Raw genomic sequence first — 15,181 nt, 5'->3', positions numbered from 1 at the left:
CACTCGTTTGTCCCAGTCAAGATCCTGTAGAATGATGACACCGTTCATTTACCATCTGATTGGTCAGTAGTTGGACTGCTATGATCTCTTATGTGAAACAAAGCGTCGGACGTCATTGGTCACGTGGCTTTGATAGAACGAATCAAGCTCCGAAGCTTCGCCGTAAATCGTTCCAATTTTTGGACACACTCCTCAGAACTTTGGTGTCACGGAATAACATCAGTCGGCACGTTAGTTATCTGTGGACAGTCCGTGAGTGACTTCGTTAAACAGTCATGCTACAATTCCTGGTAAGTTAAATGGAAATTGTCATTCACGGTGTCTACGTTTGTCAGGTTGCTGAGAGATGACAGCGAAGCTAGCTTAGCTAATGTACTAGCATAATGGAAACGAGCTGTCATTGGAGTTAATTCTAGTGTTACTTGCGAATTCAAGGTGACCGTTTCTGTAAACTAAGAATAAAAGTTATCCAACACAAAATAAACGGTCAACTCTGCTACTACGTTAGATAAACATTTAAATAAGTGTTGCTTCAAGTCATCACTAGGTCTGATATTTCTGCTTTTAAATGCTTATTTTGCTTCATCTTCCAGGCTGGCTTGACTCTGGGGAATTTTGTGGGGATGTACCTCGCTCAAAACTATGACGTAAGTTTGTCTGATTTTCGTCTTTATACATAAACTTTCTCTGTTACAATTGAGGCATGTGAAGTGCCCTGCTCGTCTCACTGTCCCAAACCAAGGTAGTCTAGAGAGGAGGTCCTGGAGCTTTTCTCACCCCAGTGACCTACATCTGCTGACATTCGGTTCACTGTTAGAACTAAGGCAGTCCTCCTTTAAACCCTACCTTTAAAAAAAAAACAAACCAGTATGTTATAATGTTCAGTTTGTGTTGCATCTGCTTTAAAGAGGTGTTAAAATAGTTAGGCCACCCAGGACATATTTGAGATATTAGACACCTTCGTGAAAGGAAGTACAATGTATTAGATGGCATTAGTTTCAGCTAGGTGTATCTAATAAATGAAACCAATTACACTCAGTACTTACTGATGCCGTTTCTTCCCTAGGTCCCCAACATCTCAAAGAAAATCGAAGCTTTTAAGAAAGACGTGGAGGCCAAGAAGAAGCCTCCAGAGTGAGCAGAGCGGCACCATGTTGCAACCAAGAACAGATCGACTCTGCAGAGAAACTATTTGACAGGGTTTTGATATAACGTAAGGCGTGATCATGTATATGTATGGGAATATTAACAGTGCCTGGAAAATGATTTGCATCTTCTCTTAGTTATATAGGCGTGTTCTCATTGTAGCCTATTTTTGTAATATAAATTGTGCAAAGACTGGATTTAAAGATCATTAGAACTAACTTTTGGGATCACTTCATGCACAGTATCTACCATGGCACCGTTGGCTGCCTTATCTATAATGCACTATGGTGTTTTATCTTACATCGCATTCATCATCTCCATGTTAGTTGAACATAATGTTCTATAGGGTAAATATTAAACAAGTGTGTACTTTCTCTTCTGTGTTGTATTCCACTATGTTTCAAGAGATTCTTTCACAAGCTTTGGAGTGGTCAAAGACAGCTGCCAAACTTTTGTGTCAACATGATTCTGAATCAGTCACGGTGTGATTCTGCTAAGTAGTCTCACATGACTTAGTATGACTTAATGTAAAGGAACAACAGAATTTTTCCATATTGTTGCACTTCACCGGTTCCAGCTCTAAAAACCTTTTTGTTTTATTACAGTCACCCACTAGGTGGTGCTATTAACAAGGCATTTAAATGTACATATACATCAAAACCTAGTAAAAAAACAAACAAATCTTAGCTTTGGCAAAATTATGATTAGCTTTTAACTCTTCCATTTTGTTGCCTACTTTTTCTTCTTCCGTTTAGTTCCCTTCTTTTTCTTTGTTTTATTTGCCTTTGGCCACCCAAAGCCTCTGAATTTCAGACAGTCCCCTGCATTATGGGCAATGTAGTAGACATTCTCCATGGCTGCTGGGCTGAGGATGTCCACCTCTGTCTTGTTGGGCTTGGCATTGGAAGAGGACCTCTTTTTCTGTGTTTTCGGACTGCCTGTCTTCTTGGCAGGCCTAGAACTGTGGGTCCTCGTTTTCCTGGATTTGGTGGGCTTTGAAGAAAATACAAGAGATTCACAGCTCAGGTTTGGTTCCTCCACAGTGACCATATATGACCTACATTTATATTTAACTGATATGGAGCAAAACAAGAAAAATATACCATAGTGAAAACAGTTGAGAGTACTTCCAGAATGATGGGGTTTTCTGTCACCCATCTGTCAAACAAGATAAAATGCTGTAGAATGGTATAATAAGCAGCACAAGTATTTTCACACAAACAAGATGCCTTCAATGATACAAAGGAAATAATCTACTTTATCAAATTAGTTTAATCATGAATTAAGAAAATAGCCATTTATCTTACCGGCTCTGGATTTGGCACTGTTGTGAATGGCAACTGTATGGCTTCAACTAGGACAGTGATACCATTTGTTTGTGATGTTGTCATAGAAACAGAAGAGACTCACCCATGAATGGCAGGGTTGGCCTCTTCCACATGCCTGTAAATTCCTTTGTTGTATCCAAAACAAAGCTAGGCTTCAAAGACAACACAAAACCTAAGAGATTAGGCAAAAGATTAAGACAAAACAGGAGCAAGATCCAGGTTGTTTTTTGCATTTTTTTTTAATTTTTAGTGCAGTAGAATTAATGACTTGTTAAGATAAAAAGCTGTCAAATTCATTGGCAGCTCTCACCACACTCTCCTGACTTTCAAAGCCCTTGCATTCACACTGCAAAAGAGTAGATTTGACATAAGTGTAACATCTAAATAGATTCAAATACAACTCAGGCCAATGCAGAAGCTCTTAGATCTGTCAACAATGCATTACAAATGAATGTCCAAGACCATAACCGTGCACTTACTCTAAGAATCAAGTCCAATATGGACCCACCAAAGTTGTCAGTAGTGAACGAGACACAAGTCATAATAAAAATGCACGTTATACAACATGAATATGACAACAATTTAAACAATCTATGGGTGGCACTTTACACTTTTACAGTTAATGCATCTAAAGGGGCAGTAAGCGATTTTGGTGAAAGCTAGTTTCTCTATTTGTTTTGTCTTCGGTTTCCGGAGCCAGGGCTGAGCCTTAAACCCGGATTCGGCGCACACACAGAACCAACAGCTAGCGGACCGTCAGGAAATATTAGCTGATTCTTACAAAACGTGTATCGCTTCAGAATCGCTTACTGCCCCTTTAAGCCCTTGAGTGTAACAAAAGGGGACAGAGTGGTTTGTTGTGGAGCAGAGCTACTGTGTCGAGATGAGGTGGACGATCATGTGGATGATGCGGGAGCCGCGTGGGCAGTTGCACAGGTCCATGCTTGGATTCCGGATTTTGTCCTCGAGCAGCTGGTCGAGCTCCCAGCGCAGCTCCTTCACCAACTCAGCCACCTGGGTGAGACAAACACACCATGTTAACAGAGCCAACTTCATTTGTTTATTTATTTTGCATTTTTGGTAATATTTAATAATAGTTTCAGCTGTATCAACAATCACTAACCACAATGTATAATCAATGGGTAATACTACTATTTTTTGTCATTGTCATGCTCAAACAACACCTGTTTTCAGACATGAACCCTGGGAAAATGTCCAGAAAACTAGATCCGGACATTTGATGGAGTTTGCCTTTCACATGACGAACACAGCAGATTGTCAGAGTCAGCGGCGTTCACACCAACAGAAATTTGTTTTGAACATGCAAGAGCCAGTACATGATGATAATTCTGCTGCAGAAAGCTTAAGTGACTTCAGTGCACGTCTGAAAATAGCTAATGATCTTTGTAGGATAATATATGTTGCTATAGTACATTGTTTTCTTTGGAGACTTACTTACCTACTTCTAAACCTTTCACATCATCCCTCACTGAGGTTTGGGCCATGCGTTTGTTAGCATTCAAATATCACTGTTAACCAATTTCTCAGATAAGTAGAATAGAATTTTTTAAGGGCTAAACCCGTATTTCCTGACCAGGTGAGAAGCAGCAGCAAATCGGATCCATCCATCATCCAGGGAGATGACCGACTCTCCCTTGTACAGCTCCATGTTGACCTGACCGCCTCCGAAAAGGACCAGCGGGTAGACGGACACCATGCTGCAGTCCCTGATGAAGACGCGGCTTGTCTTCACCTTCTCGTGGTAAACCAGGTAGGGGCTGTTGTAATGACGAACCTGCAAGACCAACGAGAGTCACGAGGATTGTTTTTCTGTTTATCTGTTGGAATATATCTGCTCCGTCTTTGCTCTTCTATCTCACCATATAGTTGACAGACGAGGGGTGCATGTGAACACAGCCGTCGTTTTTGGTCATGAAGCGAAGCTCGTTGGCTTTAGGTTGCATCTTCATCGCTCCTTTGCTGGTCATCTTGTAATTTCCCTGAGGAGCTCGTACCTGGATCACAGAGTCAAACACGGGAGTGTAAAAAGACGAGGAGGGATTTCACTGGATCTCAGTTTTTTCTATAAAAGTGGATATCCACCTGGACCACGTTGGGATAGAGGGCTGCACATAGCATGGCGGACATCAGCGGGATGTTTTCCGAGTTCAGGTTCGCCTGGAAAGGGGATGACTTGGCGTTATTTATCATCACTTTTTCTTCAACAATAAGGCGAGATTGCAGAGGAATGTATGTTTTATCTCATTTGGCAGACACTTTTATGGAAAGTAACTTAAAACTGAGGGACAAAACTGTAGACTTAACATTACGTACATTTGAAAATGTATGTGCACCATATATAGAACTGAAATAAATCCTCTAAAATAAGCCACACAGATGTAGCAGACAAATAATTGTACAACTTTTATCTTAACCTGTAGAACAAATTTAACACTTAAGCACTATAATGTATGTGTATGTGTGCTTGTGTGTTACCTCAGGGCCAGTCGCCTCTATAACACCATCAGTGCCATTAGAGGACATGCGCTCTATAACCCTGGCCCTCAGTCCCTCCTTGATGAAGCCAATGTCAGACAGCAGCTCTGCAAACTGCCTCTTCAGACTCGCGATCTCCTGCAAAAGATTAAGAAATACATCACAAAATCATAAAACACCATTAAACTTGAGTACTTGTTGTTGTTCTGCTATACAGAGGTTTGGATTTAAGAAACAGACTGACCTGCAAGCAGCGCCAAGACAGGAAGTTGTCCCTGCAGTAATTATAGCCGGCCCGGTTACCGGTCTTCACAGCGCAGCACCATCCCTGCAACAGAGGCAAGATTCACAATGTCAAAAAACATGATATATTCAAATGTCAGCGCCATTTCATATCAATACTGTTTTTTTAATCATTGGTCCACAGAAATACACCCAGCAGTCAGCACCTTATATGCCTGTAACAAGGCGAGGTGGTCGCTATTGTTCACGGCGAAGTCTCGTTTCTTCTCATTGGCTATCTCTCGCTTATCCCATGGAGACACCTTGGAAAGAAACAGGACAAAATATAGGCACCATTTCTACAGAATGTGACATGTTCAGGTGAATAATAATCAATATGTGGGTTGCTCTCTGTTAAAACTTAAGTAGCTGCTTAAGCAACTGTACTGTTTACTGGATCAACACATGGCTTTGACGTAAATGATCAACAAAAATCAGTCGTATATACTCTCAACAGTGACACTCGGGTTTCCTCACAAATGGTGATTTGAAGGCCAGGCTGGCAGCGATGGTGAGTGCTGGGTCGAGGCAGCGGAAGATGGCACCGAACAGCATGAGTTTCCCGATGCGCACGTCGACGGGCAGGCAGGCCAGGTGGTAGCCCAGCGGGGTCAGCCTCTCTTCTGCAGTCAGAGCGCCCAAGTCCCGCAGGCGCTGCTTGGCCGCATCCAAGCTCCCCGTAGCTGGGGGTTCGATGAGCCGAGAGAAGACCGACTCCAAAGTCTGATCGGCAAACACTTCCAGGATTTTGATTCTGTCAGAGGGTCAGAGGGAGAGGGGGCGGGGGGGATGTTAATACTAGCGTGGGAAACAAAGTGCCATAGGTAAAGGCCTAGCAGGAGAAAAGACTCTCCTACAATCCAGGCAGAATGGACAATGTCCTGACCATGTTCTCAGGCGTAATCATAAATCCTAATACCCATGTCATACATAAACCTCAATTCTTTTCTTGTACAGAGACTACAAAAGCAGGTTGACGTTGTGCAAAACAGATGGACCTACCGGAGGCAGAGCTGCTCCAGAGGAACTCTCTGGATCTCAGGCAGCTGTTGCTCCGCCAGCTGGTGTTGGAAGCAGTGGCTGGTGAAGAGGTGGAAGCAGACCCCAGAGGCCACTCGACCTGCACGCCCCTTCCTCTGCAGCGCATTGGCCCGAGAAACCCACGACTCCTCCAGGCTCTCCATGCTCTTCGATGCGTCGTACCTTTAAAATATAACCGAACAGACACAAATGTCGATTTGAAAATAAGATGTGAATACAAGTAGATTCATGTGTGGCAACAGAAATATGGAACCACTTCAGGTAAACATTAGGTTCACCTTTTCTCCTTCATCTTGCCAGAGTCGATGACATATACCACGTCGTCAATGGTTACGGAGGTCTCCGCGATGTTGGTGGAGATGATGATCTTCGTGACGCCCTCTGGGGGCCGACTGAAAACGGCCTCCTGCTCCTCATTAGACAAGGTTGAGTGAAGTGGGTACACCACACACCTGAGATAAGGGATGTATTTGACATCAGCATTTAACTTATAGCAAGTGTTCATTTCCCACTTTCTTAAACTATGGAAATCTGACACACTACGCATTTTGTACAGCTTATGATAAATATATGGTATAGAAGTACCATATAGAACGAATTGTTTTACTGTACATGATTTCACACCCTGGTTTCAAGGTATGTGCCCAAGTTCATACCATCTCCACAAAATACTAAATAAGAAATTCTACACTACGTGAATTTTGATGCAATATGTCCCTCAGTAAAAACCAAATACAAACACGTCTTTAGACACAGACCTGGTTTTGCCCCTGTTGTTGAACATTCTGTTGGACTGGAGCTGTTCATAGAGCATCTTGATCTCAGCCAGGCCTGGCAAGAACACCAGCACCGCACCTGGACACAGACACATGTAGAAACTGCACATGATTCAGCTGGACAAACACATGCACTCTGTATACTGAGTATAAAATATGTTTGTGATTCTTACCTGGAGGGTAGTTGTGTTTTCCGTCTACAATCCACTCTAGCAGGGTTTCCACAAGGTCCATGTTGATCTTGTCCAGGTCCATTGCAGCAATGGTCTTCAGCACAGACTTCTTTGTATCTGCATTAATTAAAATGTGTTTTTTAATGCATAGATATGCAGGAGCACTTTATCTGAATGAGACTGGGCAGATTTGAGACCCTGAACGACTTATCTGTTCTATTCATGACACTCGTTCTCGACTCACCTTTATACCTGAGCGTGAGATCCTGCAGGCTGAGCTGCTGGTCTGGGATTGAGTCTTTGACAAAGTCCTTGTTGCAGAAAGACATGAAGTTCCACATGTCGTCGCTGAGGTCATTCACCAGGTCTCTTGGCGCCACTTTGCAGGCTTGACCACCCGCTGAAGACACGTTTTGTTTCCCTGAGCGCATGAATAGGCTGCCATCTTCAATGACATATCTGGTAAAATAAATGAAAAAAAAGTGCATTGAGACAATTAATTATGTTTTTACACGATTCTAGAGACACATTTTAAAAACGAGTATCAATTAAATTTACCTTAAATGTAGGAGAATGTACTTACCCGGTTTTAGTAATGGCATCTTCTAGAAAAAACTGGTCGACAGGAAATGTACGCCCTGGAACGAGAGATGATCATTGGGGGGGGGGACTATCAAACATCGTGTGTACAACAGATATTGCAATCATTACCTGGTATATGGATAGAGGGACAGTTGTAAAAATATTCAGAAAAGAGGTTTGCATTAAGTGTGGCACTCATGAGAATAATCTTCAGGTCTGGTCTCTGCACAATTAGGTCTTTGAGCACCAACATCAGGAAGTCACTGTAAAAAAAGTATACAACATACGATAGCGAGAAATCAAAGAGCCATTTAAAAAGAGTGTAAACAACATTTGTTATGAGAAGGGATTGACCATATTTCTAAAGATGTCAAGTAAGCATCTAAAAATGCATAGTAAAGAGCGTGAATGCATATGTACTGTATGTATCTATGTACATGACCTGCACAGTCTCACCTCTCCTCTGTGCGCTCGTGTACCTCATCCACAATGACGTGCGTGATGCCTTTGAGGTCCGCCTCTCCCTCAAGTCTCCTGAGTAAGACGCCTGTGGTGCAGTACAGAAGCCTGGTGGCAGACGTCTGACAGAAAAAGAGTAGTCGGCGATTATAGTATTTTAGTGATTATATAAGTCAGAATCGACGAATCAAATTAAATTCTCTCAAACTACATTTGTGTTAAGTGTCCCCATACCCTGACAGTCTCCAGGCGGATCTGGTATCCCACGGAGTTACCCAGGGACTCAGCACGCTCCTGTGCCACCCTCTGGGCCACGGAGATGGCAGAAATGCGGCGTGGTTGGGTGCAGATGATGTTGGCCACCTGCTCTGCGGGACCCCTTAATGAGGCGTCCAGAATGAACTGAGGGATCTGGGTCGTCTTACCGCATCTGCAAAGAAGTCAACAGATAATATACATTTTGTATGTTTTGTTTGTGGATACTGTATATACTGTATACGTTACTGGGGTCATTTAATTTTTTCTTTGCTTAAATCAAACTGTTATTTCCCCTATGCGAGTGTCTGTGAAAGCAAATACTTGGCATTTTGTGTGACCCACCCCGTCATCCCGCTGACCACCAGCACCTGACACCGGTCCAACATGTCAAGGATGTTCTCTTTTTCTTGCCAAGCCGGCAGGTTGATCCTCTGCTCCAGCATGGATGTGAAGCGCCTGGATGACTGTGTGAAGCATGAAAGACCAGCAATACATTACAATACACCAATGGTGTTGGAAAAATAATGTAGAGAAAGAAAATGTAAAGACAGGATGTTATTATTTTTTTTTGTCAATCACTGCAGTTCTCTTTTACCTTTTTCTTTAGGAACTCTCGGCACAGCTTGCCGTTCTCTTGCAGCAGGTTGTCTAACTTGAGGTTGTGCCTATTCGCCATCCTCTTCCCCAGATGGACGTAACTCTCGGTTATAACTGGAACAGCCTCATTTTCTTCTTCTTCGTCCAGCTCCTCCGCCTCTTCCGCCTCTTTCACTTTAAAGACAGAGGTTGACTGATTCAATACAGAAGCACATAAATAGGAATGTAAGCTGTAGCAAATAAAAACAGGCAATAAATGAAACAATATAAAACAAAAAAGTGTGTGTGTTTTTCGACTCACAATCTATGGGTCTTTGGTTATTGGATGGAGCAGTCCTTCTGCTGTTAGTGTGACTAATACTATTAGTACTACTACTCCTGCTTTGCTCTGAGGCATTGCTCCTGACACTCTTACTCTTTGCTACGGCCAGAGAAGGTGGAGGAACCAACACAACAGGTGGTGGTGCGCTGTATTTGTGGTGACTGACAGCCAGCAGTTCCTTCATGGCAGCTTCATCCTCACACAAGGTGATCAGCGTGTACACAACAGGTTCGCTGCTCTTTGCTGCAGTGAGCGCCTCCTCGAATAATCTCTCAGTCACACTGAGCCTCCCCGCAGCTCCAACAGACTCATCGTTGGTGCTGAAGGCAACTATTGGTGCCTGGAATGGGTAACGATTTCCTTTGCAGAAACGGATTTCTATCTCATACTCTGGGGGAGAATAGCTGCTGAATCCAGGCATACTTGGGCCCGTCAGGTCTGGGGAACCAGCCCCAGACCTCCCTTTGCTGGGAAGTTGGTGTTTAAACTTGCATTTGTCCCCAAAGCGGCAGCCTTTCCCTTTTAGGTAGAACGAGCAGACATTACGCATGTTCACCGATCCTCCACCACCTCGACTCCCAACTACCGCTCTATTCTTGCTATTGTTGTCTGAGAGGAATGGGAGGTCCAGGGTTACTGTCCAGACTGAATTAGCAATGCGCTCACTAAAGCGTTCACCATAAATGGCGGCTAGAGCCAGAGCTTCCTCCTGCCGTTGGCTCAAACACTCATCCATAGGCACTCCCTCCAGGCCATCAGGGGAAACTGCTTTCTGGCCATAGCGCTCACTAAAAATCTGATGCAAGAGCTGTTCCAAAGTGGCCCCGAATTCCCCTCCACGACACTCCAGAGCCTGCTTACTGCGCTCCCTGTCAAACCCATACCTACAGATGGGAAATGTGAGAAAAAACATAGGGGGTAAAAGACAAGGTAAAAACATGTCAAACTTAATTTTTTATGAGGATAATCAGGAGGATTTTTACGGCCCACAACATTAAAAATCGGCAATAATCTGAACATCACCTGCAGAGTTTGCCTATGGCAAATAAGGAGACGACGGGTTCAGGGGCTGGCCGTTCGTCGTCAGACTCTGGGTCATATAATGGACTTTCTGCTTTCTCCACTGGCTCGTCGTTAGTGGCCCAAAACTGGCCTTCATCGCGGTGATCCAACTCATCATATTCCTCCTCATCTTCTTCTCCCCCGGTAAAATCTGAACCAGATCCACTGACGGAGAGAGGGTGGCGTAAGATCATGTGGGAAACACATCACATCATCCAATAAACAGCCTTTTTCTCACATCTAAATTTGCCTTTTTAAACAGATAAAAGGGATCTAGTCTATCCCGTGCTTATTTACTAGAATGTAGTGTACTCACTCATAGAACTCTTCAAAGTCCTGACTCTGAAGATCCCGCAGCAGCTCCTTGAGCTGCTCTTGGTTCTCATTAGTCATGAAGATCCTCTGCAAGGGCATGGAGGTCACCTCCGACATGTTTCCTTCAAATGACTTTGGGCATGTTCTGATTCTCGCCAGGGAGCTGGGGAGAGCCTTGGAAAAGCTGCTGCTGTTTTTCCCATCACTTCTGCCATGCCCGTCTCGACCCCTTCCTCCACTCCCTCCACTCCCTCCCCTCTCTCCCCTCCCTCTACCACCTCTACTACCTCTACTACCTCTACTACCTCCATCCCAGCCACCAGCACGGCTGCCACCGCCTTGCACTTTGCCAGGTCTGGAGAAGAGCCAAACAGGAAGGGAAGGGGGACAGGAGAGATGGGTGTGAGGTAATGAAATGAGGAAATTGATAATTATTTCTGCCACTGAGAACATATACCTGCTGGGACGAGAGTGTCCAAAATCAAGGCTGAAGTCGTCGTCATCATCATCCTCCCATCGATTGGCTCCTCCTTTCCGACTCCCACCTCCGCCTCCACCACCACGACCGCCGCCACCACCTCCACCTCCACGTCCTCTTGGCTTGTTAAATTTCCCCCCTCCTCTGTTTGGCTTCCCACCTCTCCTCCTTGAACTCATTTCTCTGTAAAAAAAAAAAAAAAACAACAATAAAAAAAAACAACATCATCCCTGGGCAACAGATCACACAAAATAAATTCAAGTCATCTAGCTTCACAGAATCACAACAAACACGGTTATTGATGCACTGCTGTCAGACCAACGCTCACCTTCGATCAGTGTCCTTTCATAGCAGCCAATAATCTGTGTGGAGAGAGAGAGAGAGAGAGAGAGAGAGGGAGAGGGGGGCACAAGGTGAATTTCACTCAGGCCACATTGGGAGTATCCAATGATGCCAGAGATCGCGCTGAGCAGGCAGCTACTCTGCATCCACCGCAGTGCACAGTCAAACATCACTGTGAGGTGGCGCGTGGTGGCAACTCAGTTGGGGCGCGAGCGATGAGCCGGTGGCTGACACAGCGCTGGTGGCACAGTTACGCAACCACACGATGACCATTTCATTCCACGCCCGGCTGACCTACTGTGTGGCTCAAGCCATAAAAGAGCAAGACACCGCTCCAATAAGAAATAACGGAGTATTTCGTTTAGAGTGATGAGCCAGACAGTTTCAAGTGATCATGCTTGAGCTAGCTAACAAGCTAGCAGCCGCACTCCTCACTTTTGTTTCCAACCAGCTAGCGTTAGCTCAGCTGAGTGAAACACCCCGACAAGTGGAAAAGGTTTACGAGCTAAAGAATTCCACAATAAATGAATTGAGATACATTTAAAAAACGATAAAGACCGAAAATTCATGAACAACTTCACAGTAAATAGAAACTAACCTGAGAGATCTCTGGGAACAACCGGCAGACTGCAGCTCTGTCAATTACACTTGAGGATTGTGGGTAGTGTAGTCCTTCTCAATGACATCGCCAATGAAACTTTTTTTTCTCTCATAACAAGGTTGATATCACGCAGAATTACCATCGTTTCACAATCTCGCGGCTCCTTGTAAGTCTGGCTCGGATTGGTTACGAAATTATGGCTAATAATCAGAAAATGTTGATGGAGAATGTGAATGGGATTTTCACTTCCGGGAACCTTACCCGTTGAGCTCTACGATTGGTTCGAGCTCGCTGTTACCATGGAAATGCTTACCACACCGCAATATATAAACTAAAATAATGATGATGAAGGATAAATTCAAGAAGAAGGTAAACTGTCGGTGGGAAGTAGTTGGAAAGACTTTCACAGCTGTTTATGGGGTGAATAGTTCCTTAACTCTTAAAATAATTATGCTATGGTTTTCAAGGTATCATCCCATTAAGACTTTTCATTCTTATGGTGTTGCCAGTTGTTGGCCTCACACATACCTCACAAATGGTCCTCGTCTTTCGGGGCTTTGCATTTTTTCAAATGTGGTCAAGTCATTCAGCGCTTCTGTGTCTCTGCTATAAATTCAAATGGGATCCACTACCGGTTTTTACGTGATGAGATCACAGAGCATCACAGGAGTGTGTGCGTGTGCATTCGATCCTTTGATTCATCAATGGGAATGACATCAAACTTGCATCACCACCACTGTTTTTTTATGAAATGCAGATTGAGGCTGTAAATAAGGAGCACCCCATCCGTAACCGTGGTAACCGCGGTAAGCGTCGAGTGGAGCTGCCAGGACAGAACAGGAAGCTGAGTGCTTATTCAAGAGTCGTCTGGAGTGTTTGGTTCCCTCAAGGGTAAATTAGATAAAGAAACAGCACATACACACTTAGTTTGTGTCATCTTTACTTATGAATTTTTAAAATCCTTTGTTCGACTTTTCACGTTAAAGAAATTAGCCTGTACACAGTGTACAGGGAGCAACCTGTCGGCTGGGGGAAGCTGTCACTAATGGCTGGTGAGGTCACACACACACACACACACACACACACACACACACACACACACACACACACACAGCAGTCTGATTTTGTTTCTTTTCCCACTTTCATATAAAAAGGACAGCGTCTCTTTAAGTAATGGTAATCATCCCAGTTGCACACACAGGAAACCAATTCTAATATTCACGTGACTTCAAGAAATATCAGTGTGTGTGTGTGTGTGTGTGTGTGTGTGTGTGTGTGTTTTGCAGGGGAAGGACTGATGAATGTGTCCTACATTTTTCCAAATGGGGACAGATATGGTGAGTACGGTGGAAACAGAAGATCAAAAAATTGACACCACACAGGTCTGTGTCAACCTCTCTTCCACCCACAGAGGGGGAGTGCGGCCTGTCTGCATCTGGAGCAATGGTGAGGTGTGGTGCCGGAAAACACACCTCAGCAAATGGGATCATATACATGGGCGAGTGGCACGAGGACAGGGTATGCATTATGTCCAAATAGCCTTTGGACGTCTGTGATGTCGAAGGCCTGGGTGGTTGTGTTTTCTCTGTGGTCAGTCCCTCACGCTCGTTCTCCGCCTCCCTCTGTCTTTCTCCCACAAAAAAACCCAGATGTGTGGCCGAGGGACCCTGAAGCTTCCCTCCGGAGCCCAGTATGAAGGAGAATTCAAAGACAACATGTACCATGGCACGGGGACATACACTTTCCCAGACGGCTCTGCTTACAACGGTCAATTTAGAGAGAACAGGTAAAAAAGAAATCTATTTGGGCACTCACTGTGTCATTTCTTGAATGGTTTCAGGAAAACTCCAAGCCCAGTAGGAGTTTACACATGATTGGAGGGCTGTGTTTAAGATTAGCCCTCTTTGCCCCTGTTGTACAACAATGGATTAATAGTCAGTCGATAGATAATTAACAGCAGTTGTTTCACTGATCGATTTTAAGATGTTCTTTTAAAGCAAATATGCCACATTTTGCCAAATTCAAGTTTATAGATTGTGTACATCTGATTTTTGAATTTGTGATAGTAAATCAATCATTTTGGGGTTTTGGACTGGAAATCAGACATGAGATTGGTATTTTATTTTAAAACTATTCTTGATTTTTATCGAGAAAAATAATCAGTCGATCAATTGACAATGACAGACGGACTAAATATTAGTTGCAGCCCTTGTATGGGCCACCTTGTCCCACTTCAATGTGCTGTGTCTTGGTCCAGACACAGGATTAAATGTTGTGACAGCTCAAGTCAGTTTTCTGATATTCATTTAAAAGTTAAATAAAGCACTTTTCTCGGAGTGAGGTTTTTTTTGTTGTTGCAAAGTAACACCAAGATTTCCTATGTCTTAACCAATGTTTATTTCTAGGTTGGAGGGAGAAGGAGCTTTCACTAACACACAAGGACGGGTTTGGATGGGGGACTTTAATGGTGAAGCAGCTCTGGGCCTGAAAATGCAGCACATTTAGGTAAAAAAAGCATTTTCATGCTGCTGTGTATAAAATATCGCACGAGACTGCGTATTCTCCATTTAACTAAAATGATTTAGGTATTGTATTGTATTCTATTCCATCTTTGACATGATATATAATGCTTACATATAATAAACCTATGTTTGCTGCTCAAAACTCTGTTGATCACATCCATGTGTTGCCGTGTTACTGGTGGTTTGATGTCCATGCAGGGAGTGAGTCATGTTTCTTCATCTGAGTCAGCTGTATCTCCTGCTTTTACAGATCACTGCGCTCCGACACAGCAAACGTCTATTCATGTGAGCTTTACTTCACTCAGGAAATATCACACGCGGTTTATTCTAAAAAAAATAAAATAATAAATCCATGAAGATTTGTGTCTGCACAGGTTATTTCATTGCACACTTTTTGTTGA

At 43.7% G+C, this 15,181-nt stretch overlaps 4 protein-coding genes across 10 annotated transcripts; 2 read left to right on the top strand and 2 right to left on the bottom strand.

The window, feature by feature from the left end:
- The first annotated feature begins 108 nt into the window (after positions 1 to 108).
- stmp1 (short transmembrane mitochondrial protein 1) lies at positions 109 to 1,520 on the top strand. The gene is made up of 3 exons (XM_035615556.2): positions 109 to 290; positions 594 to 647; positions 1,067 to 1,520. Exons 1-3 carry the CDS (start codon positions 276 to 278, stop codon positions 1,136 to 1,138), a joined length of 141 nt encoding a protein of 46 aa, XP_035471449.1. The 5' UTR covers positions 109 to 275; the 3' UTR covers positions 1,139 to 1,520.
- A 183-nt stretch (positions 1,521 to 1,703) lies between these two features.
- Positions 1,704 to 2,698, bottom strand: LOC118288927 (small lysine-rich protein 1). 3 transcript variants are annotated; one of them, XM_035615539.1, is made up of 3 exons: positions 2,557 to 2,698; positions 2,250 to 2,304; positions 1,704 to 2,139 (listed from the first exon to the last, which is right to left on the bottom strand). In XM_035615539.1, exons 2-3 carry the CDS (start codon positions 2,250 to 2,252, stop codon positions 1,879 to 1,881), a joined length of 264 nt encoding a protein of 87 aa, XP_035471432.1. In that variant the 5' UTR covers positions 2,253 to 2,304; positions 2,557 to 2,698; the 3' UTR covers positions 1,704 to 1,878. The 3 variants fall into 3 exon arrangements, with proteins under 3 accessions (XP_035471432.1, XP_035471426.1, XP_035471419.1); XM_035615533.1 differs by having other exon boundaries at positions 2,454 to 2,559; XM_035615526.1 differs by lacking the exons at positions 2,250 to 2,304; positions 2,557 to 2,698 and adding an exon at positions 2,454 to 2,545.
- Positions 2,695 to 12,390, bottom strand: dhx57 (DEAH (Asp-Glu-Ala-Asp/His) box polypeptide 57). 2 transcript variants are annotated; one of them, XM_035615226.2, is made up of 25 exons: positions 12,256 to 12,390; positions 11,644 to 11,677; positions 11,295 to 11,498; positions 10,839 to 11,192; positions 10,484 to 10,687; positions 9,440 to 10,344; positions 9,137 to 9,312; positions 8,884 to 9,005; positions 8,518 to 8,713; positions 8,281 to 8,405; positions 7,954 to 8,087; positions 7,826 to 7,880; positions 7,487 to 7,701; positions 7,243 to 7,359; positions 7,052 to 7,148; positions 6,572 to 6,745; positions 6,255 to 6,455; positions 5,730 to 6,006; positions 5,420 to 5,515; positions 5,215 to 5,298; positions 4,971 to 5,108; positions 4,578 to 4,652; positions 4,355 to 4,489; positions 4,069 to 4,269; positions 2,695 to 3,488 (listed from the first exon to the last, which is right to left on the bottom strand). In XM_035615226.2, the coding sequence occupies exons 3-25, from the start codon at positions 11,492 to 11,494 to the stop codon at positions 3,345 to 3,347; spliced, it is 4,425 nt and encodes a 1,474-aa protein (XP_035471119.2). In that variant the 5' UTR covers positions 11,495 to 11,498; positions 11,644 to 11,677; positions 12,256 to 12,390; the 3' UTR covers positions 2,695 to 3,344. The 2 variants fall into 2 exon arrangements, 1 of the variants encoding a protein (XP_035471119.2); XR_004785920.2 differs by lacking the exons at positions 2,695 to 3,488; positions 4,069 to 4,269; positions 4,355 to 4,489; positions 4,578 to 4,652; positions 4,971 to 5,108 and having other exon boundaries at positions 5,281 to 5,298; positions 5,701 to 6,006.
- Positions 12,391 to 12,459: 69 nt separating this feature from the next.
- Positions 12,460 to 15,137, top strand: morn2 (MORN repeat containing 2). 4 transcript variants are annotated; one of them, XM_035615500.2, is made up of 7 exons: positions 12,460 to 12,678; positions 13,016 to 13,149; positions 13,591 to 13,595; positions 13,670 to 13,776; positions 13,908 to 14,044; positions 14,664 to 14,763; positions 15,031 to 15,137. In XM_035615500.2, the coding sequence occupies exons 1-6, from the start codon at positions 12,598 to 12,600 to the stop codon at positions 14,761 to 14,763; spliced, it is 564 nt and encodes a 187-aa protein (XP_035471393.2). In that variant the 5' UTR covers positions 12,460 to 12,597; the 3' UTR covers positions 15,031 to 15,137. The 4 variants fall into 4 exon arrangements, with proteins under 4 accessions (XP_035471393.2, XP_047192297.1, XP_035471407.2 ...); XM_047336341.1 differs by having other exon boundaries at positions 12,589 to 12,627; XM_035615514.2 differs by lacking the exon at positions 12,460 to 12,678 and adding an exon at positions 13,263 to 13,310 and having other exon boundaries at positions 13,011 to 13,149; positions 13,545 to 13,595.
- The last annotated feature ends 44 nt before the right edge of the window (positions 15,138 to 15,181 follow it).

Source organism: Scophthalmus maximus, chromosome 12 (assembly GCF_022379125.1).
Source record: "Scophthalmus maximus strain ysfricsl-2021 chromosome 12, ASM2237912v1, whole genome shotgun sequence".
Taxonomy (NCBI): Eukaryota; Metazoa; Chordata; class Actinopteri; order Pleuronectiformes; family Scophthalmidae; genus Scophthalmus; species Scophthalmus maximus.
This window is presented reverse-complemented; position numbering and strand designations above follow the sequence as displayed.

Bases quoted from the DNA above. Each gene is read 5' to 3' on its own strand.
- stmp1 (XM_035615556.2), top strand. The intron at 648-1,066 runs GTAAGTTTGTCT...TTTCTTCCCTAG, and splicing joins ACCTCGCTCAAAACTATGAC to GTCCCCAACATCTCAAAGAA.
- LOC118288927 (XM_035615526.1), bottom strand. From the start codon at position 2,537: ATGACAACATCACAAACAAATGGTATCACTGTCCTAGTTGAAGCCATA. The intron at 2,140-2,453 runs GTAAGATAAATG...TTTTCTTCAAAG, and splicing joins CAGTGCCAAATCCAGAGCCG to CCCACCAAATCCAGGAAAAC.
- dhx57 (XM_035615226.2), bottom strand. From the start codon at position 11,494: ATGAGTTCAAGGAGGAGAGGTGGGAAGCCAAACAGAGGAGGGGGGAAA. The intron at 7,881-7,953 runs GTAATGATTGCA...CTCTCGTTCCAG, and splicing joins TCCCTCTATCCATATACCAG to GGCGTACATTTCCTGTCGAC. The intron at 5,299-5,419 runs GTGCTGACTGCT...CCTCTGTTGCAG, and splicing joins CCTTGTTACAGGCATATAAG to GGATGGTGCTGCGCTGTGAA.
- morn2 (XM_035615500.2), top strand. From the start codon at position 12,598: ATGATGATGAAGGATAAATTCAAGAAGAAGGTAAACTGTCGGTGGGAA. The intron at 12,679-13,015 runs GTGAATAGTTCC...TATGAAATGCAG, and splicing joins CTTTCACAGCTGTTTATGGG to ATTGAGGCTGTAAATAAGGA. The intron at 14,045-14,663 runs GTAAAAAAGAAA...GTTTATTTCTAG, and splicing joins GGTCAATTTAGAGAGAACAG to GTTGGAGGGAGAAGGAGCTT.